Source organism: Pleurodeles waltl, chromosome 12, assembly GCF_031143425.1.
Source record: "Pleurodeles waltl isolate 20211129_DDA chromosome 12, aPleWal1.hap1.20221129, whole genome shotgun sequence".
Taxonomy (NCBI): Eukaryota; Metazoa; Chordata; class Amphibia; order Caudata; family Salamandridae; genus Pleurodeles; species Pleurodeles waltl.
In genome coordinates, this window is record NC_090451.1 from 712,182,632 (window position 1) to 712,200,946 (window position 18,315).

The 18,315-nt window shown below is 43.6% G+C and overlaps 1 protein-coding gene across 1 annotated transcript; it reads left to right on the forward strand.

The window, feature by feature from the left end:
• The first annotated feature begins 9,393 nt into the window (after positions 1–9,393).
• Positions 9,394–10,350, forward strand: LOC138267288 (olfactory receptor 1M1-like). The gene has a single exon (XM_069216143.1). It carries the CDS (start codon positions 9,394–9,396, stop codon positions 10,348–10,350), a length of 957 nt encoding a protein of 318 aa, XP_069072244.1.
• Positions 10,351–18,315: the final 7,965 nt, after the last annotated feature.

The following is an 18,315-nucleotide window of genomic DNA, read 5'->3' on the forward strand; positions in this document are numbered from 1 at the left end:
TTGGTACATTGGCGGTTTAGCTTGAGCCAAACCACCAATGTCATATTTTGGGGAAAGGTACCGCCAGCCTGTTGGCAGTACGTTTCTCCAAAATACCACCGGCCGCCAGGGTCGTAATGAGGGCCTAAGTCCGAAGGTAAACTTTTGACCAACGCCTCCCTCTTGCTGTAGCTGAGCAGGGCTCCACTGCTGTCGGCCTCAAACTTTGACTTTGCCTCAGTCTAGTGCAACCAGTTGACCAGATTGGTGCTTTTAGTTTCTATGCGCAAGAAAACATTAATTCTTTAGAAATCATATCTCCGGGTCCCCGTATCCAATTTTAATTGTTTTGGTTTCATTTTAAAGATTAAAATATACTCTACGTTTGTAAATTGGTGTTGGATTTTTATTGTGTTTTACTTATTTACTGTTTTGTGATTTTAAATGCTTTACACATGCGTCTTCTAACATGGCCAATCTACCAGGGGTTGAGCGAAGATTAATTTATTGACACCTGATTGGACCTCGTGGGGGTTAATGGCCTATTGCTAAGTGTAGGTACTTAACCTGCTCTTACCAATAATCCACTTTCTAACAGTTCCTGTTCTTCGATTCATGAAGCCGAGGGGTATTGTCATGATGTCTCTAGGATTTGAAACTGAGGAGGGGGTGACTGGATTCTCATCTACAAGCACTCAGATCATTCACATACCTCAGAGTACACCTCTGGAGCAAAGTGCTGACAACCCTAAAACAATCCAAAAAGTATCCTCTCTTTAAGAACTCAACATATGCCTGTTCTGTTGTATTGTATTGAACTCCAGCATTTATATAAATACCATTCCTGTGTGGGGCATTGAAGTTCTTGCCTACAGTGAGTAGCTCGCTACATCGTGTAGGATGTGTGGTTGGAAGGATGTGTCAGACCTGCATTGTCTCTAGAGGGACCAGCGTTATATATCTTTGTGCTATACCATGAATTCACAGGTTTAGATTCCCTAGCCCATTAACACAAGGACTGAGTTCAATGTGCTGTGTATGAGAAAGATCGATCTTGTTTACTGCAGACCAGAACCCTGCCCATTTCACTATCCCTCTCTCACGGACGTAGTGGTTTTCACGAGATCTATCTTTCATACTTAGAAGGTCACACCCAAGTATCTGTGCTAAAAATGAGACAATGTATGTGTAAACAAATATCTTGCTGTATTCTACAAATTAGTACATGGACTATAACCACAGAACATATGGAGCAGATTGCTATTATTGGGATTACCATGAGAGTGAACAGAATGAACCTTCCTATCACGGTTCATTAACACTAAAATCCTTTTCTACAAAGGTAATCTGTGACATTTTAATTGACAAAATACCTATCTGTAGCCGTTAATAGAGGGAAATAGCAATCCATCCTTAAACGCCTATTAACTTTAACATATGCTTCTCACAATCAATATGTCAGGTGTACTGGGTGTATCATACCTTTTCATAATAAACAGATCAGACCTATGGCGTAGAAAGACATTTTCTTAGTGAAACAATCAGGCCTTTAGCGTTTATCATTAGCACGTCACCATGACCAACTCAGACCTACTGTTTTGGAAATGAGCCTTCCCACAAGGCAGCCTTCATGTATATCATAATAAAATTACAGATATGTACAAAATACAGTTGACCAAAAAAGCTAAAATCCGTATTAATAGATCCTCATAAGGATTACCAGAGTGTATCCCATGAATTGTTTGATGAGACCCTAGCATCAAAATCCTTGCCTAATAAGGTAATCTGTGAGCTTCCATGTAACACAATGCCTGACTACAGGCTTTAGCAAAGTTTATTAACAAGCCACCCATAAAATCCTAGTTCTTTTAACACATTATTTTCACAATATGTAAGTATGACCTACTTGCTTTGTCTTAAAGTTTGATTATAAATAGGCCCGCAGTAAACTTCTCTCCGCTCGTGGAGGTTTTGGAATTCAGGCACTTTGCGCTACACGGAGCAGGGTGGAGTTCTTGAATTCTGCCTTCTGCCACAACACAGCTTTTTTTCAGTTTGCGCGCTTAAGATTTGTTTTTGACACTTGCTCACCAGCACCACAATATTCTCAGGTTGCTAGAGAGCACACAAGAAACTTGGCACACGCTTAAGGGGCTTCCAGCCTTGACTGCACCAATACAGTGCTGCTCACGAGCACACCTTGAGTAGATTTTCTACTCATGAAGCAGCTAAATCTACTCAAAAAGAGGTTTTCGAGTGGATTTTCAAGTTGTTTTTTACTGTGAGAAGCCTTTTTCATTGTTTTTTTTCCCAACAGGAAGGAAGTGCCCCAGAGACTCCAACTTCTGGTTCCTGTCCAGCTGCTCCTTCCAGTGCTTTGTCCATCTCCTGGTCACATTCACTTGGATTTTGATGTTGAAGGATCACTCTCTTTGTCTACTGGATACATACCTTTGGATATGATGACTTAAACATGTAAGTTAAAAAATATGGTATAAGGGTGTTGTTTATTTAATAGTGCATGCACCAGTATTACTTTGTACTTTTATTTGATTTTTAAATGTCATTGTGGGGGGTGGCCTGTAGTTTAAGTAGGGGCCTAGATATTTTGTTTGCATTTCATTTTTCATCTTTTTGTAAAATAACATTTTGCACAGTTCAGTACCCTTCCTACATGTTTTTACGTTTGCAACAATCATTTATCATACTATGTGGCCTAGATTTACAATCGGCCATCTACCCAGTAGGCCCAGTACTAATAGTCATCGGTTCATGAAATAAATCTTTCTATGGTATGTTTACAAACTTCATTTAGGGCACAGGTGGTATTGGATTAAATTCAAAATGTTGGCTATTGTTTTCGTTAAATTTTTTTGTGCAAAAAGTCTGGAAGGTTTGTGTTGTAAAATTTTTGTAGCTCAGTTAAGTTTCATGTTTTGCATTGCTGAGTTGCTGGTAGTGTTTTCTTCAGTGTTTCAACTATGCGTCATTTTCTGGCCTTTGTGTGTGTTTGTCATCAGCCACCATTTGCGTAGTCTTTGTCCATAGGCCTGAATGTGTTCTTTGTTCCCCATGCCTCCATGCTCGCTGTTGTTCTTTGACCATGTGGCTGGCATCCATTGTACACATCTTGGCAGTGTTCCTTCCCCATAAACTTGCTTGTGTTTGTTAGGCGCCGGGTTGCTTTTAAGGTGGCACGTGGCGCCTTTAAGATGAAATGCATAGCCTTTAAGTCTACGCGCTTCATCTCGACGACTGCCTGTTGTCAGTTCTACATATGCCTTGTCACAGTCTGAAGCAGCATTTTGGTTTCCTGCGTCACTGGGCGATTGGCTCAGCATCAGTGATTTTTCTAGTTGCTTTGTGTTCATTGTGCTTGTTCTTCGTGCTTTTTTACCTGAATTCAGCTGACAAGTAATTCTGAACCTCTGGTAACACTTACTCAATATCCATATGGATTCCACAAGCATTTATCTATATAGACTCCTTCAGGAGCATAATTTGGGGAAAATGAAATCTTAGGAGAAAACTTAGAGTTAAGGTGTCAATGGAATGTTGAGTGACTGATGGCTTCTAAGACGTATTAGATGTCGGTGATCAGATATTGGATTGAGAAAGCACCTAAGACATTATTAGAGGCTAAATGCACTGAACTATACAGGTACTCTTTGCAACATCTAAGGTGCAGTCATTATTGGAGTTAAGATGCGCTTTCAGAACATTTATCCTGTTATACTTTCTATTTACAGGAAAAAACAAAGAAAAGACTGATTGTTCTTTTGATCATATTTATATGCAATTACATTAACCATATTTGGGTATGTGTACGGGAATCCTAAATATATATATTGACGTGTGTTCTTATTTGTTATTTAATTATTAATGTTTGTCTCAGTTACAGTTTCAAATACACCTAGTTTCAAAAGTCTTGCACATTCATGATAGCCTGACACAACCAGGAGAAATGAAGTAACATGTTAACCTTGCAAACATAAAAAATTGAGTTGAAGGTCGATGACAGGTGCCACACTACCCTCAGAGGAGAGTGTATCATGCGGATGGGGTGGCCTTTGCTGACTCACAAAGCAGACTACTTTAGTAACCCTATGGTCTCTCTTGGAATTAACAGGTTGCCACAGCAGCACAGGGTGGTGGAACCAGGTGGTGTCTCTGGTATGACCAGATTTGATGTCAGATGTAATGGGTAACGCTTCTTCAGTTGCACCCTAGGATGTGGCAGGCCCGAAAATCAAGGCGATAGGGGACCTGCATGAATCACCATGTTCTGCACAACTGCCCCAGACGCTAACCACTGCATCCTGATAAAGCGAAGGATGTGCTTTCTTTGAACTAGGTTCACGCTGTACAAATACTATATACACAAATGCAGATATTGGCAAACAGAATCAATCACAAAATAATCAATGACCTTTTCACATTCTCCCTCGGCCAAGATAGGCACAGACTTCTTCCCATCACGGTGCTGGACTCAAGCCAGTTAAACCTTTGAGGGTGGACTTTGGGTCAGCCACACCATACCATGACTGTGCCGGTCATTGTACCCCAAAACCCAATGGAGAATACCCGTTTCTTGTTAATATTCATGAGGCTGTGACTGACTCCTGAGATGATCCTTATTTATTTTTGTATTTTTTATGCTATTACCTGTTATACCGAAGGAAAGTGAAAATTTGATCTTTTTGTTAATGTCACGTAACATAAAATTATCTTAATCTTCTGATTTTATAGTGGGGTTATATATTGTTAGGAATATTGATAGCCTAGTCAAATATATCCCTATACATCTTCAGTGACCCATATCACTATTCATTTCCGTTCAAACTGATCCAGACACTGGGAAATGTGCAAAAACAGTGTGCAGTCTCTGCAAATTCTTAATGAAAGGAAATAATTGTTATAACTCTAGGGCCCTCTACTCCCTACGACTAATTATCATCTGCGTGAGTAGCTGAGAGTAGAGAGAACCTCCAAGCACCAGGGACCGCTGAGCTGCACACCCTTGTGCATAGCACTGGTAATAAATGAAGCAGCCTCTAAGCATGAGTAGCGCTGGGGCAGTTAGATGAAGCATCAGTGATCGGTGACCCCAGATGCTCTTGTACAAATTTAATGATTTTAAAAAAACAGCACAAGCACCAGTTGGAGTTCAGGTGAGTGCTCCAAGAGTGGTGCAGTGATAGTGCAGATGCTGGACAAACTCTGCATTTTTTTAAGTACGAAGGTTTTGTAAAGATTTAGCTAGTGAGAATTTGCCACATCATCGTGCAGAGAGTGCATAAAAAGGATTGAGTTGTGACTAATCTTGCCCTGCTCTTCAGTGGCTCTGCCTCCTTGTTTGGGGGAGGGGCGAGAGGTGTGATGTCAAAGCATTTCAGATCCGAGCTCCTGAGGCACAGATTAATCTCCCACACCTCAGTCTTCTAGATAAACCTGGTTTAAATAAGCATATTAGTCCTGGTGGATGTCAGATGTCTCTTTGGGGTATAGTTCACAATATGTGACTGGAGATATTGTGGGTTGAAAATGAAACAGATCATTGAAAAGTTTGTTGGTGCTACGGGAAGCTAGAGGAGTTCTTTCACAGCCGGTGTGATGTGTGTGGATTTCATTAGGTTCAGATAGACTTTGGATGCTTGGCTTCACAGTCTCAGGAGTTTGTATACCTCTGTCTCTAGAGCTCTCAAGTAGAATCATAAGGGTTCTTGACAGTAACTTTAGGGAAGGGAGTTGTTCTCCACAAGGTGGGGCAGAAGCTGGTCTTTTTGGTTACCATTTTTGTATGGTGGACAATTGTGGGTTATAAATTGAGCCATTTTCCAAGTTTTCCAAGGCAATTTTTACAACTTTTGCAAAGGCAGACATCGTTTTTTCCAAGACTTTTTTTTACAACTTTTGCCACAGTCCTCTTGGTCTCTTGTTCCTCTTGCCGGATGAGTGGAATTTTGTCATCAGAGGGGTTTGCACCCTAAGAATGTATGTTGTATAGATGTTCAGGTATAGTAACTTTCTCCATCAGTGCATGTCTTTCGGACAGTTGGACATTATCTCTTCATTCTCCTTCTGTTTGCTCCTTTAGAGAAATTGTTATCCATGTATTTTGAAAGTTGGTGTTGTGAAATTCGCAGTGTGAGTGACTTCCTTCAAGTTTATCTTGATTACTAGGAGAGATAATCAGAGAATCCAAGTGGGTCCTACATGTGACCAGCTTTGCTGCTGATGACTGAAGAGCCAGCATTGGTGAGTTAACTGTATATGCCTTGTCAGCATGCAGATGAGTGAAGTGTCATAGTCAGGAGTACACATCTTTCTGAAGGAAATAAATGAAAGTCACAAAACTCAATATGCAATGTTAATGTAAAATATGCTTGTAAAGTGGTATAGCCTCTGCAGTCCCATATTGTCTGCAGTAGAGTGTGCATTCTGCCAGTGACCCATGGATAGTCTGATTTTTTCCGGTTATCAATCTTCTCAACTCCTATACTTTGCAATATTTGTCACTGTGAATGGCTTTCAAATTCTTACATCGCTTAATGTAGTCCACAAAATTTACATCTGTTAAGACTTTTTTGTCATCCAAAAAGTCACTTTTGAGGATACAATTTAGAGATATTATGCCACGTTGTGACCTGTACCTGTTCAATAATGCTTGCCTTTTCTATGGCCTTAAGCATTCCCCTTAACTCTACTATTGGTACTGTTCTTAGCTTATACCTTTATGGCACGGCCTCAGTTTTCATTCTTACATAATGCTCACATCCATTTAGCTCTCCCAATTCGACCTGCAAATAGCTCCTTTTGTGTACAATGATTTCTACACGCTTGCTTATAACCAATGCTTACACTCCATATTTTTACCTTAGAGACATGCCTAGAACCTGTTGTGGTCTCCACCAAAGAACAGGTACCCCATTCTCTGCAACATGTAACCATCCTCTACTGTATAGTTCTGAGATACCAGATTGCTGTATCCATAACGATGAGTTCAACCACTCTTCAATTGTATCCATCTACTACAAGTGGTCTTATGAGATGGATTTCTTTGAATTCATAGACTGCAGCCACTTTCTTTTCAGACTGGTCACAAATTTGTTGATGCTTTTATTCTCTTTCAGTAGACGTGTGTTTAACTTGTGCCTAGTCATGATCAAGTTTACTTTCTTTGTGTCATGCTGGTTTAAGATTTGCATGGCCTCTTCTAATAACACAGATTGAATGGTGTGGTTCACTTGAGTGTGAAACGATGAGCAGATTGCTTTAACAGGAACACTTAAGGGGCAGAATGTGCAGTATAATCAATCTTTATAAAGAGAATCAAAGGGAAAAGATAACTTTGGAGGCAATCAGAAGAGAATAGCATGCAAGTAAGGCAGAAAACTATCAATGTTAACTTCCTGGGATCAGTGAGGGAGGAATGTTTCTAAAAGGCACGTTTTACCTGTTTGTCAACCGTTTAAGGAGAATGTGGCACATATCAAATACTACAAACAAGACAAAGAGTTGAAAACATCTGTCTTGACCCTCTTTGGTTCCATTCAAGAGATGCTCTCTCCTTTTGACCCTCTTTGAACTCACGCAGTAGGCATTATGTCTTCTCAACAACTTTGGGTCAAGCACTAGGTGCTAGGTCCTCCGCTTTAAGATCATGAAGTTGATACTCTGTCCATCTGACCTTCTTTGGGGTCATGCAGAAAGTGCTCTGTCTGCCTGACCCTCTTTAAGATCATTCAGTTGGTGCTGTGCCCATCTGATCTTTTTTGGGATCATGAAGTAGGTGTTCTGTCCATCTGACCCTCTTTAGTTTTATGCAGGAGTTGCTCAGTCAGTCTGACCCTCTGTGGGTTCTTACAGGACGTTCTGTCCATCTGAACCTATTTTGGCTGATGCAGTAAGCCCTCAGTTCATCTAACCATCTTTGGCTCATGCATTAAGTGCTCTGAGGCCTGAGCCTGTTACAGATCATGCAGTTGTTTCTCCGCCCACCTGACTTTCTTTGACTTCATGCAGGCGGTGTTCTGTCAGTATGATGTGCTTTGGGCTCATGCAGTAGGTGGTTCATCCATTGGACACTCTGGCCTCAAGCACTAGGTGTTCTCTCCATCTGATCCTCTTTAGTCTCATTCAGTAGGCACCCTCTCCATCCGACCATCTGGGCTCATGCAGTATGAGTTCTGCCCATCTGAGCCTCTTTGGGCTCATTCAGTAAGAACCCTCTCCAGCTTACGCTCTTTGGGCCATGCAGTAGGTGCCCTCGCCGTCCGACCTCCTTTAGGCTCAAGCAGTAGGTGTTCTCTCCATCTTACCCTCTTTGGGCTCATTCAGTAGGCATTCTTTCCATCTTGCCCACTTTGGGAACATGCACTAGGCGCCCTCTCCTTCTGACCTCCTTTGGGCTCATGCAGTAGGTGCTCTCTCCATCTGACCCTCTTTGGGCTCATTCAGTAGGTGCCCACTCCATCTGACCCTCTTTGGACTCATGCAGTAGGTGCCCTCTCCTTATGACCTTGTTAAGGCTCATGCAATAAGCACTCCACTCATCTGACCCTCTTAGGGCTTATGCAGTAGGCACTTTCTCCATCTGACCTGCTTTGGGCGAATGCTGTAGGGACTCTCTTACAGGAGATATGGGCGATTCACAATTTGGAATTGGTGTGAAACTCCATGGGTGTCCAGCTTTAAAGCAGTTTTAAGTTGTTTATCTGAAACTCTCTCTGACATAGGTGAGGCTCTAGCAGGTAGGAATGTGTTTATAGATATCATGATTTTGCAAATACTTTGAAGCATCGCAGTGACAATGCCAGGTCTGAGGCTGTATTGAGATGAACCCCCACAGTGGGGTTTTTAATGAAGGGCGTCATATTTGTTGTGAGCAGGTTGATGAACATTTGTTGACATGCATGCGTGCATCTGGATTGTCGTACGGATTTTATGGTAATCTTGGTGTTGCCCATAGCTGATAATACTGAGACTAGCTGACGCAGAGGAACATGTCTTACACTTTGAAGTCATATATATTTATTGTAGAAGTATACCATTTTGAAGCTAATTCCAGATGTCCTCCAGTGCAGGGATTGGATGATTAAGGTATTCATGTTCTTTGCAGCCTGTGTGTCTTCGGACGTTCGCAGAGTTATTAGGTCTTTCTGGGTAATGTGATTCTTACTACGGTCATTTTGTATGAATGCGTGGTGTGTCCTTGTATAATGCCAGCCAAGCGCAGGGCATTCAGCTACTGAAGTTAAAGAGGGGTGATTGCATTTTAAACTCCTGTATTCTTAGTCTCTCCCTCAATCAAAGCTGCATTACTGTATTCAAAATACTTTTAAAATACGTAAAATATATATTTTAATTAAAATGTATGTAATTCTGTCATTTTATTTCCCCTAAACAGCAAGCATGGCAAAATCAGACTGTTCGAGAAACACATCAGATACTCCGGTATTCCTCCTTCTTGGATTGCAGGTTATCCCAGAAATGAATCCTTTCCTATTCCTAATGTTTCTGATGGTTTATTTGTTAACTGCGTCTGGGAATATCTTGATAGTTGTGACAGTGCGCCTGGAAGCCAAGCTTCACTCTCCCATGTACTTCTTCCTTGGGAACCTGGCGCTCCTGGATGTCTGGTCCACATCCAATGTGGTGCCCACCTTACTGGGTGGGTTACTGACACACATCCATCTCATCTCTTTTCACTGTTGTTTGATCCAGTACTTCTTCTTTGGTTGGATGGCGACCACAGAGTGCTTCCTTCTCACAGTGATGGCTTACGACAGATATGTGGCCATCTGCTACCCTTTACATTACCAAACACTCATGGATCAGAGATGCTGTCTTCAGCTGGCTGCGAGTGCCTGGGTGGGTGGCCTCTTCTCTGCACTCACTGCGGACTCACTAATGAGCACTGTCCAGTTCTATGGTCAGGGTCTGATTGACCATTTCTTCTGTGATTTTGAACCTCTTCTAAAAGCTGCTTGCTCTGACACCTCTCAGATAAAAACGATCACATTTTATGTATCATCCTCTGTAATAGCTGCACCATTTGTATTCATCATAATATCCTACTCGTATATCATGGCTACAGTTTTGGGAATTCCATCTGCCAAGGGTAGAAAAAAAGCATTTTCTACTTGCAGCTCCCACCTTGTGGTGGTCAGCACATACTTTGGCATCCTGATTATAATGTATATGGTGCCATCAGCCGGACACTCACTGAATGCAAACAAAGCCTTATCGCTGTTGTATACCGTGGCCACCCCAATGATTAATCCCATTGTGTATGCTCTGAAGAACAAGGCCCTCATGGGGGCTTTGAAGGAATACAGATGGAAAAAGTCAAGGCTTTTACATGTCTAAAAAACTAAGTGATGGTATTCCCCTACTGCAAACGTGATTATCTCATTGGTGGTAATAACTGTGTGATGGTAAGCTTACGTCATGGTGGCGGTGCTCACTTGTATGACTTTCAAGAATAGATGGGTGAGGAGGAAAGATGCACTGATGTGTATTGGAGTTCTGAAATAGCAATGAGACAATCAATTGTAAATGGCATTTTTCCTATACTGAGTGGTGATTCAAACCTGTGGAGGACTGATTGTATTTTTCATTGCTAAATTTAGTAGTTATCATTGGTGAATTTTAGCTTATTTTATTCTTATTTGCTCAATTGTATGCTTCCTGGCTTTGTACAAACCCGAAAATGATAACAAATCAAACAAACAAAAATTCTGCAAGGTGGTGAGCCAATGGGAAGTCTTTCTACAACAACTACTATCAGTTCTACTTCCATTCACTGCTGATGGTGAGAGAGTGCCCTGGTCCTCATGCTTTGGAGGCTAGAAAGGTGTACCAGTCTTTTCAGTTGCATTCAGGTGTAGATGGTGCAGCATGGACATATGTGTCATCTCATTTGTATCTGCCGGTGGCCAATAAAGACAGGTCACATTGCAAGAGAAAGGTCATTCAGATTCCCCAAACCTACTGGTTGTTGGGGATTTAAACAGAAGAATACTATAGCCCAAATTTATGAACCTATCACACATGGCAGTGCACCATTTAAGGTTGTGTCGTATGAGTGGGAGAGGGAAGGACCCCGCCATATCTACTATCCTGCTCTCTTTCTAGCGCAGGTGCAGAATTATGCTGCCGAGAGCCATGCACTCTCATTTCCACCATAGTGCAAATGTGTATTTTTGAGTCCAGCATAGGTTTTGCACTTAAAAATTGTCTTTTCAGATAAAATATACTATGCTTAGACTAACTTTAAAATTTTCCCTTTTCGAATGTGTGCTGTACACTGCAGCACAAATGCAAATTGGAAATGTTAGGAGAAATTCAAGCACATCTCCTTTTCAATGCCTCCTTTCATGTGGTGTTTTTAGTGCAAAACCCTGTCTACTATTGTTATTTTGTATGGTTTTGTATCAAACCTATGAGTGGTTGCATGGGGACATCCCCTTGATGCAGAGTAATGCAAAGCAGCGCTCTTCGTTAGTTCGAGCTACTTTTCCTCACAAACTAACACAAACACCTATTTGGTTGGTTTGTAAATCCCAGAAAGGATTTTGTTGGGTCTGCATTATAGATGTAATTCAAATCTGACATAAAACTTTTGTGTTGTTAAGTGTTCCTCCTTAGGAGCTCCTGTTTATCTCATCATAGACGTTTACTTCCCCTGAATTCAATGAAGAGGTAGGGGGAATTCTTAAATGGTGAGAGGAGCAGTTAGGAGCACCTGCTGGCCACACAGTCATTGCAGTTATGCTTTTCCTGAATAAATACTCCTTCCTTAATCTCAAGAAGCAGATGGCATCTTTATGGATCCAGAAATTGTGTGGGAGGAGTTGTTAGTGGTGTATGACATTATAAGAAGAAATGGGATGTTATTGGTACCCATGTGTCTGCATCCACTTCTGCTCAGTTTATCGCATGAGGGGCACAGTGGTATGCCATCAATGAAGAGGCAAGCGTGTACTGATTTTTAGAGGCCCGGCATGGACTAAGATATGGTATTGACAATTACCACATGTCCAATAAGATACCTATTGTACCAGTGGAATTGCCATAGAGATCATGGGAAATGATAGCCATCAGAATGTGTGGTCCCTATGAATGTCTTGGTGGAGATAGAAAGTTTGCCACTTTTATGAAGGAGTACTATTCTAAGTGGCCAGGGATAGCTTTTTTAAGAGCAGTAAATGCGTCTCATGTAATTAATTTTTGTGAAAAAATATTTAGAGGAGGAGGGGGTCATTGTCACAGACAGTGGTCCACAATCTGTGGCAGAAGAGTTTGCCATTTTCCTGAAAAAAAGAAGGGACCACGCATGATAGGATTAGTGTATGCCATCGCTGGCAAAATGGTTTTGTAGAAAACTTCCAAAGGGTGTTAGAGCGTATTCAATTAGACTTGAGTGGAGTTTGCTTTGGAGGAGTGAAGTAAGAGTTTGTATACTTTGGAGTTATTGCACCACACATTCTGAGACTGGTGAGACTCAGGCCCTCATTTCAACCTCGGCGGTCTTTTCCAGAGACCACTGAGGTTCCGCCGGGCCAAAGACCGTCCTACTACCTTTGAGGGGTGGTAGGGGGGTCGTGGGTGTTGGGGGTGGACTCAGGGGAAGGGGAGGAGGGCGGGGTAGACCCCCAATCCGTGCCAGGGAATGAATTAGCAGTAATGACCACCTGCCTGTTTGCGGTCTTACTGCCCTTTTTGCACCGTCCGCCAGGGTTGTAATGAGGACCTCGTTTGTTTTCTCTTACAAGGTAGAGTAGTATGAACCACGTTGCCTCAGCTTGGATGATGCATTCTGAAGTTGACAAACCCAGTCTAAGAGACAAGGCGGAAAAGTTTCAAGCATAAAATGCTGTAAGACACAATAGCAGGCTAGCAAGACGTGGCAAGGATGTTAAGTAAGGTCATTGGGTGCAGTGAGGCTTGAAACATACTGAAAGGGTAGTTTGAAATTATCATGTCCCAAAGAAGCATGCAAGGGTAATGATAACTTGATATGCCTTTCATATGGGGGTGGAATATGAGAAAGGTGACTGATGTTGTGAATTGGATTGAATAAGACATTTGGAGGTGCAATGATGCTCCAAACACGTTAAAAGTACAGAGTTTAATGGACAGGATAGGAGGTGTTCACTGCTGGATGGAGGACTATGTACATTTATAATTTTAAAATTTGTAATTGGTCAAACCTTGTTGCACTCAGCTGTGACTCTGAAGCTGATCCAAGATGGTGGGGATGGTGATCATCACAAAGCTGGAGGGCATCAGCCAGAAATAGCCTGAGCATCAAACAATTGTAGAGTCAGAGCAGAAGGGCTACCTAGTTGGAAGAAGGGGTGAATCAACCCTCTGACGCAGCTTAGATCACTGATTAGGTGTCTAAACATCAAAATGAGGACAAGTGACATATCCCTCATGGAACGGTTAAGGTGAAGGACCAAGACCTCAATATTTGACTGCTTGCAGAGGTGGCCACACTAGATGAGCAGTGGGTAGGAGAGCAAGTGACCAGATGAAATCCCCCAAGCCCTACTACTGGAAAAATGCTGTGGTTGCCCTTCCCCTTCCTAAACAACTGCCTCATTGCCTTCATACAAAATTAGAGACAATAAATTAAACATCCAATGTTTTAGGGGTAGGGGTGCTAAAGAATAAACCACAGTGAGTGCATAAACAGGGAAAAGGGTATGCTGAAAGTACTGGGGCTTCAACACACACTGGAGATCATATTGCTGTAAATTGAGCCTTTAGCTAAATATGTAGTTGAGAGGAGTGTCAAAAGCAGAATTACGCAAGAGCACAGTGAATTATAACACTTCTTAAACTGGCCAGTAATTCAACAGTTAACCCAGTCGCACACTCAAGAAATGCACATCTCCGCAAACACACTGAAAGTAACAACACCCTGGACTTCTCCCAGTCAGGTTACAGGAGCAACCACAGCACGGAGACCGCCCTCCTCGCCACCAGAGATGACACCCGCTCGCTCCTCAACCACAGCCAAACAGCAGCCCTCATCCTACTAGACCTCTCGTCTGCTTTCGACACTGTCTCCCACCACACCCTTTACTCTAGAGTCTACATAGCTGGCATCCACAGCAAGGCCCTACAGTGGATATGCTCCTTCGTGACTGGCAGAACACAGAAAATCAGACTCCTACCCTACCTTTCGGAACCTACAGAGATCAGCTGCGGAGTGCCCCAGAGCTACTCTGTGAGCCCTACACTCTTCAACATCTAAATGGCCCTGCTCGCGTCCATCATCAGAAGCCACGGACTGAATATAGTTTTCCATGCCGACAACACCCAGCTGATCATCTCACTTACCAAAAACCCTACAACTGCCGAAAAGAACTTACACAACCAGATGGAAGTCGTTGCTGCCTGGATGAAGTAGAGCTGCCTCAAGCTCAACTCAGACAAGACTGAAATTCTTATCCTGGGACCCTCCACATCGGCCTGAGATGGCTTGTGGTGGCCTGCGACACTCGACAACCCCCACCTCAAAGAACCACGCATGCAACCTCAACTTCATTCTGGACGCAATGACCTGCCAGGTCAACTCTGTTGCATCCTCTTGTTTTCACACACTCCGACTTCGTCAAATGGATCCCAAACGACTGCCGCAAGACCGTAACCCACACCCTGGTCCCAGCAGGCTTGATTATGGCAACACCCTCTACGCCGGTACCACCCAGAAGAATATGAAGAATCTACAGCACATCCAGAATGCCTCCACCAGACTCATTCTGAGCATCACCCGCCGCCAACACATCACCAAACACCTGCAAGACCTCCACTGGCTCCCCGTTGAGAAAAGGATCAACTTCAAACTCCTTGACTCCATGACTTGGGACCTACCTACCTCAACCATTGCATCACTGTCTATTCCCCCTGCCAGAAATCTCTGCTCAACAGGCACTGGCCACTGTGCCCTGCATATGGAAGACAACGGCAGGAGGAAGATCCTTTGCCTACCTTGTGGGGAAGAGCTGGAACACCTTGCCTCTTCACCTTTTGCAGTCACCTTCGTTACCTCAATTCAGGAAGGACCTTAAGACCTGGCTCTTCGACTGAATCACAGAGAACCCAACCACCCACAGCGCCTTGAGACCCTTACAGGTGAGTAAGTGTGCTTTATAACATCTGATTGATTGATTGGAGAAAGTGAATTTGGATATTACTGAACAAAAGAACCAACAAGTCTTTATTCTTGATCACAAAAAAGTTGAAAAAAAGGAAACTACACTTCATTTAAGGACACTAACCAGAGGAGAAGAGTAAAAACTAATAAGGAAACAGATGATAATTCAGAAGCAAACCACACCTCCCAAATCCTAAAAACAATGAATGGAAGAATCTGCAGAAAGAAGAACAAGGGGGGGCATCACATACAGAGTCTGAGACTTATCAAAATCCTAGCAGGTTTAGTGACAGCAATAGAAACCCTAAGCTGTAAGATCGATACAACCATAACAGACATTGGACTCCTGCAAGATGACCATTAGCAACTAGGATTAGTAAGATTTATAGAACAACGTAAAGTGCCCCAGATGTGATAAAGACAATGCAGGATTTAACCATATGGCAAGGAAGTGTCCTAAGATAGAAAGGTTATGGAGAGAGCTAACATTGAAAATAGAAAGTGCTTACAAATCACTGAGCTATGTACTGCAAAATGTTTAATGGAACTATCGTTAAGATCCAAAACTAAGTTAGTAATACATTTGTGGAGATGGTACTTGTAGGAAAGTACCCTCTTCCTTGGCTACTGACTTTTTCTGCCTGATGTCAGTGTGTTTGACTGTGTTCACTGGGATCTTACTAACCAGGAACCCAGTGATTATGTTCTCCCTCCCACAAATCTGTATTTCATCCCACAATTAGCACACTGGTGCCTATTTATAAGTCCCTAGTATATGGTACATAGGTACCCAGGGCATTAGTTCCAGGGGGGATCCCTATGGGCTGCAGCATATATTTCACCACCCCTAGGGAGCCCAAGCAAAGGGTTCTGCAGGACTGCCTTTGCATCCTGCGTGAAAAGGTGCAAGCACCCTTTCAAAGCCACTTTTCACTGCACCAGGTCACTTATAAGTCAACCCTATGGCAGGCCTTCTAGCCCAGAGGGCAGGGTGCAAAATACTTGTGTGTGAAGGCACTCCTGCACTAGCAGAGGTTCCTCCACGAACTCCAGGCCCATTTTCGCAGACTTTCTGAGTGCGGGTACGCCATTTTAAGTGTGTATTGGACATAAGTCAATACCTATGTCCAGCTACATAATGGTAACTCCGAACATAGGCATGTTTGGTATCAAGCATGTTGGAATCATACCCCAATGCTTTTGCAAGCATTAGTTGTATGATTCCATGCACTCTGTGGGCTCCTTAGAGGATCCTGAGTATTGCCATTACTGCCTTCTGAGGGTTTTCAGGTAGCCCAAACTGCTTCCACCTCTCAGACAAGTTTCTGCCCTCCTGCTTGAGAAACTGAAGCCCAGGAAGGCAGAACAAAGGGGTTCGTTTGGGAGAGGGGTGTTACAGCCTCTCCCTTGGGAAACAGGTGTTGCATACTTGGGAGGGATAGCCTCCCCAAGCCACTGGCAATGCTTTGAAGGGCACACTTGGTGCCCTCCTTGCATAAACTAGTCTACACCGTTTCAGGGACCCCCAGTTCCTGCTCTGGTATGAAACTGGACAGAGGAAAGGGGAGTGACCACTCCCCTGTCCCTCACCACCCCGGGGTGGTACGCAGAGCTCCTCTAGAGGGTCCCTGGATTTTGCCATCTTGGATTCAAGGTTGGCAGGAAATTCTGGGACCATCTGAGTGTCCAGTGCCAGCAAGTGTCGTCAGAGCCCCCTCCTGATAGGTGGTCACTCAGCCTGGTGACCAATCCCCCTTTCAGGGCTATTTAGGGTCTCTCTTGGGTGGTTCCTTAGATTCAGATTGCAAGACTCCGGCAGGAATCCTCTGCAACCTCCACTTTGACTTCTGACCAAAAAAACTGCATTTGGATGCTCCAGGACCCGACAAGCTGCAACAAAGAAGAAAGACGCCTCCTGCAACATTGTATCCATGGCTCCTTTCAGCAACTGCAACATTTCCCCGGTCGTGCATCCTCTGAGGACAGCCTGTCTTCATCTTGCATCAGAAGGAAATAGGAATCTCCCTTTGGGTGAAGGAGTCACTCCCCTGCTTCTGCAGGCACCAACTGAGACAACGACTGGCTGGGTGGATCCCCTCTCCTGCTGAGCTGCATGGATCCTGCATCAAAGGTGGTAGACTGAAGTGTTCCTGATGGTCCTCTCTTCCAACTGTCCAACTTGGGTGGAGGTAAGTCCTTGCCTGCCCACACAGGACAGTACCCCCAAGCACTGCACCCTTTGCAGGTGCCAAGGCTTGTTGGCATCTTTTCCACGAGATCTTCAGGCATCCTGAAGCTCCAGCCCCCAGCACTCCATCCTGCGACGCACAGCTCCCTGAGTGGTTCTCTGGCAACGTGGGAACCTTTTTCTTAGTGCTGCATGGGCCTCTTCCTCGACTTTCGTGGACCTGTCCAGTGGGACTCCTGTGGGTGCTGCCTGGTCTTCTGTGGGCTCTCTGTGTTGCTGAGGGCCCCCTCTGATTCTCCCTCCTGGGTAAAGTCTACCTGGTTCTTCTTGGTACCCGGCATCTCCACTTTCCGCTAGCCCTGAGCTTTGCGTGTGCCAAGGCTTGTTGGTGGAATCCGAAGGCGCAAACCTGACTGCAATCCTCCTTCCAGCGTTGGACATGACCTGCATCCTCCAGGAACTTTGTCTTCTTGGGTGCAGTGCTGATTCTCCTTCTTTACCATCGACTCACCTCTTGCACCTTCAGTCTGGTGGGTAGGGGCTCCTTCCCTTCCTGGACTCTGCTGTGCTTCCTGGACTTGGTCCCCTTCTTCCACAGGTCCTCTTGCCAGGATTCCACAATTGGTGTCTTGCAGTCTCTTCTGGGTTTTGCATTATTCATCTTTTCTTCTAAGTGGGTGTTCTGAGGAATTTAAAGTAACTTACTCCTGCTTTCCTGGTCGCTGGGGTGGGTTGTGGTACTTAACTTTGGGCTTTCCTAGTACTCCCAGCTCCCCTCTACACACTCCACTTACCTAGGTGAGGGAGTGACTTTTGCATTCCGTTATTTAGTATATAGTTTGTGTTCCCCCTAGGGCTATTTCTCTCTATTGTGATTTTCACTAATTGTACTGTTTTCTAACTGTTTTTATGATTATTTCTGCATACTAGTGTATATAATTTGTGTATTACTTACCTCCTAAGGGAGTATAGCCTC

What these genes read in the sequence shown, in the direction of transcription:
- LOC138267288 (XM_069216143.1), top strand. Translation starts at nt 9,394, where the DNA reads ATGGCAAAATCAGACTGTTCGAGAAACACATCAGATACTCCGGTATTC.